This window comes from Argentina silus, assembly GCF_951799395.1.
Source record: "Argentina silus genome assembly, chromosome: 21".
Lineage (NCBI taxonomy): Eukaryota > Metazoa > Chordata > Actinopteri > Argentiniformes > Argentinidae > Argentina > Argentina silus.
The window spans coordinates 4,354,593-4,362,860 of NC_139675.1; the positions used below are offsets into that span (position 1 = coordinate 4,354,593).

General features: G+C 45.3%; 1 protein-coding gene across 1 annotated transcript; it reads left to right on the forward strand.

Moving 5' to 3' along the window:
* Positions 1 to 227: 227 nt before the first annotated feature.
* asb5b (ankyrin repeat and SOCS box containing 5b) lies at positions 228 to 7,958 on the forward strand (the record flags this gene model as incomplete). Its single annotated transcript, XM_083692632.1, has 7 exons — positions 228 to 423; positions 4,573 to 4,652; positions 4,768 to 4,875; positions 6,619 to 6,769; positions 6,921 to 7,055; positions 7,368 to 7,559; positions 7,831 to 7,958. 7 exons carry the CDS (start codon positions 228 to 230, stop codon positions 7,956 to 7,958), a joined length of 990 nt encoding a protein of 329 aa, XP_083548758.1.
* Positions 7,959 to 8,268: the final 310 nt, after the last annotated feature.

Genomic DNA, 8,268 nt, shown 5'->3' on the forward strand with positions numbered 1-8,268 from the left:
AAAATTGACCGAATCCAGTCAGATAGGCAGGAAGACCGACAGACAGACAGACAGACAGACAGACAGACAACCAGGCAGAAAGACAGACAGACAGATAACCAGGCAGAAAGACAGACAGACAGACAACCAGGCAGAAAGGCAGACAGACAGATAACCAGGCAGAAAGACAGACAGCCAAACAGACAGACAGACAGATAAATAGCCAGACAGTCAGTTAGGGCAGTGCGATGGCCGAGGTCCTGGACAGCCGGCCTTTTGGAACACACTACGCCAAGGTCTACCTCTCCATATTTGCCCTGTTCTGCTTCAAGCTCTTCGTCAAGATCAGCCTGAACATTCTCACCCACTTCTACGTGGTCAAGGGGAACCGCAAGGAGGCCGCCCGCATTGCAGAAGAGTTTTATGATTTTGGCCAAGGGCACCGTAAGTAGTTCCTCTGGAATGCAGCTCAGAGTTGAAAAAGTGCTCTCTATCTATCCCTTCCCCCCCCCCTCTCTTTAAGTGTCTCTGGATGGGTGCCCTCATATTGAGGTCTGTTGTTTGGGCATATCCTTCACCAATTGAACCACGCTCTTCTGATGGGTTGCCCTGTCTAAGCTTTGTTAGCCCAAATGTCCCACTCTGACCATGAGAATGTCCTCTTGGTCTAATGGGAGACACTTGGTATTCACTATACTTGATTGAGCAGCAGGAGACCCAAGTCCGATCCCTGCTGGTTACAGGTCCCTCTGGCGAGGAGAAGGTCAAATGAGGTTAACGTAGTGGAGGTGGTTTATAAACATGTTCATGATTGGTAGACCCTCCTGAGACTTATACGCCCACATTTCACCACATGGATGTCGTCTTGGTCTTGGTCTCTCAGGTGACACCTGAAATGGCGCACATTTTGAAGAACGTTGTCAAATTCACAGGATCAAAGCCATGAGTTTGCAGGCCCTATTGTTTTGGAATCATTTTGCCCTTGAATAGGTCCCATATCTGAGAGCTTTACCTGACCGAAATGCCACGCAGCTGACACAGTTAATCTCTTATCAGGACTTGGCACTCACCCACATCCATGATACTGTGTCACATGGTAACTCCACATCCACAGCATGTCTGCACGGAATAATGTGGCCTGAAAATAGTCGCCACACAGTTAAGGAGGCGGATTCTATTCTACAAAAAGGAGTTACCGTGAACCAAAAAGGGTTAACCAGCTTGTCCCTCCAGGAGAACCCTTTGGTTCTACATGGCACCAAAAAGGGTTTCCGTACAGGGGCAAGACAAATTCTGTTGCATTTCAACCATATCAATTTACACACAGTGATACAGGGCCTTACATAATATTCAGTTGAAGGGTAGGCCTACTCAATGGCGCGAATAAGCTTCTAACTGCCAAACGTAGGCATGCCAATCATGCAGAAATAAATCCGTTCCAAACACAAAGGTTCCTAACTCTGACACTGGTGCAGCTGGACTAATGCCGCTCTACCCCCCCCCCCCCCCCCCCCCACACACACACACACACATACACACACACGCACACACACACACACACACACACACACACACACACACACACACACACACACACACACACACACACACACACACACACACCTCCCCCACCCCTCTCTCCCCCCGCTCGGTCGCAGTGCGTGTCCGCGTTATCGTGCGCGCCGTATAACACAACAACAAGCCGAGCAGCCAATGAGACAGCGGTAAAGCCTAGATCACACTGCCCCACTGCTGCAGGAAAGGAGAGCTATGATAGATGCAAACATGCCCGAAGTTCCATCCAAAGAGAGCGCGAGCTCTGGAAAGGCGCCGAGGAAAAGGACGCTAGAGAACACAGACAATCACACCGCTATAAAGAAGTCGTGTTGGGGTATTTTAACTAGCCAAGGTCGGTATTACGCACTATTGCGTCTCTCTGCACACTGTGCTTGACTGTCACCGTGCATATTGGGCTGCTGTTCGTTTGTGTCAAGTTTAGTGTCAAGGGATTTAAATGGAAAATAATCTTAGATGTATTTGAGATAGTAGGGATGTAAACACAAACTTCTGTCACATCTGGGCAAATGCCTCTATGTCGCATAAATCGCAGTAATTGCGCATGATTTCCTCTAATGCAATGTCATTTGTTAATGTAGTAAACACAAATACCAGGGTTTGAATTGTAAACATTCAATTGTTGGCACAATAATGGCATTAATGGCATTGAGTAGCCCAATAATTGTATTATTATCACTATTATTAGTATTGTTAGTAAAGTAGTAATATTCATATTCATATTATATATGTTTATAATACTATCATATACATTATAATATCCATTATTATTTGTATAGTTGTTATTATTATTATTATTATTATTATTATTATTATTATTATTATTATTATTATTATTATTATAGTAGTAGTAGTGGTTCTATGACAATGTAATAATAACTGAGGGTCTGCAGCAGCTGAAGTTGCCATATGCTCTGCTGTCTGACTCACATTGCTCAACATCTTCTTTCACAGGACAATAAAAGCTTGACCTTTGAGCAGGACACAGTTTTAGAGACTTTAGCACTGATTATACAGTGGTCTTATCAGCAATCAAGCAGTAGTTTGGTCAACGGGGTCACATTATGGCAGGTTGTGAGATGTGATTACTGTTTGACTTCTTGTGTGACTTGGAGGTGTTGTCATGTGGTATTTTTAACCTGACTTGGGTGAAAGGAAAGCGTCATTTGAGCTCAATGTGTCAGTAAGGCATTTAAAATTGACTGATGTCAGTCAGATGCACAAGAGATGATTATATGAGCAATTAATTATGCTTTCCATGATTCCTTGATTGTGAGCCAGGAAGGAACTTCCTCATTATAATTGCAGATATGCAGGTTATGCAGACTCATTTAACATCCTGTTGATGTTGACAAAAAAAGTGACCAATATTACAAAAATATTGCAAATATACATATTATTATGAATATTAAGAAATATTAAAACGATATTAAAACATATTGAATATTACAATGAGAAACATTACAAATAGGTGCTCACCATCAACAAACAGACTGGGTACAGTACCCTGGTTCCTTTCATCATGTACTTGGGGCAAAGGATTATGGGAGCCTACAGACCCCCCGGAAGCAAAGCAGAAGCAATTGTCACATGGCTCAGTGCAGGCCTCAAATATTCATGAGAGAGAGAGAGAGAGAGAGAGAGAGAGAGAGAGAGAGAGAGAGAGAGAGAGAGAGAGAGAGAGAGAGAGAGAGAGAAGGGAGATTCCAGGGAGATTCCAGGCACTGCTACTGTTGTGACTGGAATGTGGTAACAGACATTCTTCTTTAGAGTCTTGTTATTCTGCAGTATTCTTCCCAGAACAGGTGGCACTTTTTTGACAGTTTCCCCAATATGAGTATATTTCTCTTATTGTCTGTTTTTCCTTGATATATAAGATGTAATGCCAGCATTGTAGGCCATCATCAATATTATTTAAAAGATTTCTGCAAAAATGTTAATTAAGCTAGAATACTTCATTAGGTGTGACCCAGGCAATGAATAGCAACCACAGGCAGTTTCACCAGGTGTTTACATGAGCTTGGAAGACGTGGATGCCCTTCCAAAGATGTCCGCCTCGCTGCTGCATGTGTGAGTCCATTCACAACAAGGCCCACCACTCCTCACAGGAGTAGCAGTAGATGACAGGCGTCCTCTTGCCCACAGGGTATGTCATATACGTATCAGTGGCTAGATGGGCCCTGGGGAGATGGAGACATGGGTACGTATGGAAGCCAGACCTGAGGTAGCCTGTGTGTCGTAGCCAACTCTGAGGTGGAGGGTGGAAGTTAACACTGTCCGTTGTAGCTACTAGTACATGGCAAGGCCAGATGGCAGCTTGGTTGAGCTCCTGCTAAATATAGCACCAGTGACTTACTGAGAGTGAAAACCTACCCGGCGCTATGTGACATGCTATGCTATGATATGCTATGCTATGATATGCTCTGTATAATGCGGGACCACTGTTGTAATGTAGTGTTTTTGAAGGGAGGGGCTCTTGTATTGCATTGAATGAATCTGTCTCAGTCCGTTTTATCTTGTGGTTCATTTAATAATTCATTTCTACTGGTTGTTGTGAAATTATAAAAAGGAGAGGGATAAATGCCAATTTAATGCCCATTTGATGTGGTAGTGGAGGATAGTAATATATCTGCCTCTTTTGAACACTCTGACTCGTAAGTGTTGCGTTTTCTTAACAATCATGGTTGTATCCATTATGACTGTAAAGGTGTTTCTCACTTACTTTCTCCATGACTCCATGTGGTGTGTGAGCTCTTGTTTTTCGTTGCTGTGAGTAATGACATAATGGTGGATGAAGTCTACATGCTTAGAGGGGAACTTGTTTCTATGCTGGTTATTTTGTATTCTGGCTGACGTGACCAACAAGTGTTTGGATGCAGTTGAAGGGATTTATTCTGTTAAAGTTGCAGCAGTGTGTGTGTGTGTGTGTGTGTGTGTGTGTGTGTGTGTGCGCGCGCGCGTGTGTTTGTTTGTTTTGGCAAGGATTTAGAGATGCTGAGTGTTGTATCCCCCTCACAGGGTCATGGGCAGACCGCTCTCCTCTCCACGAGGCTGCGTGTCAAGGCCGACTCCTGGCCCTCAGGACCCTGCTCTTGCAGGTGAGTCACAGAGGGGCGGGGCACGGTGGCGCAAAGGATTCTGGTAAACTGAGTTTGTCACAGTGTTAAGGCAACAGAGTGGAAGTGAGGTATTGTATGTTTCTTTTCATCCCAGGGTCACAACGCAAACATCGTCACCATTGATCATGTGACACCGCTGCATGAGGCATGCCTCTCGGATCACGTGGCGTGTGCCAGGGCCCTTATAGAAGCAGGTGCCAATGTAAGTACCTCTACCCACACGCGCACACACACACACACACACACACACACACACACATGCACACACACACACACCACACACACACCACACACACACACACACGCAGCACACACACGCACACACACACACACACACACCACACACACACACACACACACACACACACACACACACACACACACACACGCACGCACCACACATAAACGTATGCATGCACGCACAAACCGTAGACACACACACACACAAATGCACAAGAGATGATTATATGAGCAATTAATTATGCTTTCCATGATTCCTTGATTGTGAGCCAGGAAGGAACTTCCTCATTATAATTGCAGATATGCAGATTATGCAGACTCATTTAACATCCTGTTGATGTTGACAAAAAAAGTGACCAATATTGCAAATATACATATTATTATGAATAAGAAATATTAAAATGATATTAAAACATATTGAATATTACAATTAGAAACATTACAAATAGGTGCTCACCATCAACAAACAGACTGGGTACAGTACCCTGGTTCCTTTCATCATGTACTTGGGTCAAAGGATTATGGGAGCCTACAGACCCTCTGGAAGCAAAACAGAAGCAAACGTCACCAACGCTCAGTGCAGGCCTCAAATATTCATGAGAGCTCTCATTTACACCGCTAGAATAGACACCCTGCCCAGGAGAGAGTAAAGCACATGACTGCTGTGGTACCAGGCAACCAGTTACACAGGGACAGGACTGCGGAGAGTGCTAACTTGGGGGGAGAGAGAGAGAGAGAGAGAGAGAGAGAGAGAGAGAGAGAGAGAGAGAGAGAGAGAGAGAGAGAGAGAGAGAGAGAGAGAAACAGAGACAGAGACAGAGACAGAGACAGAGAGTGAAACAGAGACAGAGAGACAGACAGAGCGAGAGAGAGAGACAGACTGACCTTTGAGCAGGGCTAAACCACAGTTTTAGAGACTTTAGCACTGATTATACAGTGGTCTTATCAGCAATCAAGCAGTAGTTTGGTCAATGGGGTCACATTATGGCAGGTTGTGAGATGTGATTACTGTTTGACTTCTTGTGTGACTTGGAGGTGTTGTCATGTGGTGTTTTTAACCTGACCTGGGTGAAAGGAAAGCGTCATTTGAGCTCAATGTGTCAATGAGGCATTTAAAATTGACTGATGTTATCAATTGCGTACATTACAAAAATATTGCAAATCTACAAAATATTCTGAATGGGAAATATTAAAATTATATTAAAACATATTGAATATTACAATGAGAAACATTACAAATAGGTGCTCACCACCAGGCCTCAAATATTCATGAGAGAGAGAGAGAGAGAGAGAGAGAGAGAGAGAGAAGGGCGATTCCAGGGAGATTCCAGGCACTGCTACTGTTGTGACTGGAATGTGGTGCTAAGACATTCCTCCTCAGAGTCCTGTTATCCTTCAGTGTTCTACCCAGAACCATTGTCCTCTGTAGGTGGCACTTTTAGTTATAGTTTTTTTTTAGTTATAGTTTTTTTTTTAAATATGTTTTTAGGGCATTTCTGCTTCATTGGGATAGAGACAGTAGAGGTTGACAGGAAGGATGGGTGCATCCTTGTGCATCCTTGTACATGCAAGATATGTCGGGGGTCGTAATCAAACCGGGGACCTTGCGATTACGTGGTAAGCGCATTAGTGCGCTACACCACTAAGCTCCCCCTTTTGGTTATAGTTTGACAGTTTCCCCAATATGAGTATATTTTGTGTTCAGGTCAACGCCACCACCATAGACGGGCAGACGCCGCTGTATAACGCCTGCACGGCGGGCAGTGCGCCCTGTGCCGAGGTCCTCCTGGAGCACGGTGCCAAGCCCCAGTCAGAAATATGCCAGCCATCGCCCATTCACGAGGCCTCTGGCAAAGGTAGGAGTGGCACAGCCACTGAATCCGTCACCTGATCATCAGGATCCCAGTGTTTCAAAAACATCTAATCTTGATCAGAATGATCCAGGTTATTTTTTTTTGCTGTCCAGGATCAGATCGAGCTGACACACTGACATACTTTTCCATGTAGGCCGAAGTGCTTGCGTGGAGGCGTTGATCACGTGGGGAGCAGACGTGGACTATGACATTCCTCACTTGGGGACCCCTCTCTACATGGCCTGCTCCTCCCAGGAGCTACAGTGTACGCGCAAGCTACTGGACGGAGGTCAGTGACTCTCTCTACAGACGCGCACGTGTGTGTGTGTGTGTGCATGTGTGTCTGTGTGTGTGTGCGTGTGTGTGCATGTGTGTGTGTGTGCATGCGTGTCTGTGTGTGTGTGTGTGTGTGTGCATGCGTGTGTGTATGTGTGTGTGTGTATGTGTGTGTGTGTGTGCGCGCGTTTAGGTAGAGTGACTCTCTCAGCCACTCACACAGACACTCTACCTTTAACTACCTAGCTAACCCATTAGGTTGTCTCCCAGGTTGCCTGAAAGTATTTATGGAACCTTTGTTGTGGTCTTGGTCGCTGCCTCACAGGGGCTAACGTCCAGAAGGGGAGGTTCCTGGATACGCCGCTACACGCTGCCGCCCAGAAGGACTGCTCAGAGATAATCGCAGTGCTGCTGGAGTACGGGGCTAACATCAACGCTAAGAACCTGGAGCGTAAGCGGCCGGTGGAGTCAGCGCCGCCTAACAGCTTAGCGGAGGGAACGCTTCTGCTACATGAAGGTAATGCTACGCTAAAGGAAACGTAGATCTCCTCACTCCGCATCTAGGATAGAAGATATATGATGAATAACTGGATGATAGAGAGAGGTCAAATACAGCCGTGGGTCGTCCCGCCTGATGCGATGAAACGAGCAGTTAAACATTGTTTGTGCATAAAACGGGTACAGTTTTAGCAATTCTAGCAGTAGCTTGCCACAATAACAAACCGACTTTGGGTGAAGTGTCCCTTTAAGAGCTGAAGCTAATGATTTTCTCCCCCCCCTCCCTGCAGCAATGCCGCGGTCTCTACTTCAGCTCTGTCGTCTCAGTATCAGAGAGTGCATGGGTCGCCCCCGACACCACCTTATCCCTCAGCTCCACCTCCCCACCCTCATCAAACGCTTCCTCCAGTACAGATAGGCAACAGCACTCTCTCCTTCTCTACGGTATCTCTATCTCTCCATCCTTCTCTCTCTCTCTCTCTCTCTCTCTCTCTCTCTCTCTTTCTCTCTCTCTCTCTCTCTCTCTCTCTCTCTCTCTCCATCCCACTCAGTCATAAAGTGCATTTATTCGTCTGATTATCGTTTATAACCCAGAACCTCAAACTCGCACTGACATCTGATTCTATATTTCAACTGATACTCTGTTGCACTCAATCGGTCGTCACAATGTAAACATTGGGTTGCTTTTCTTACATTGACCAAAATAATCTTAAGTTTATACATTTGTC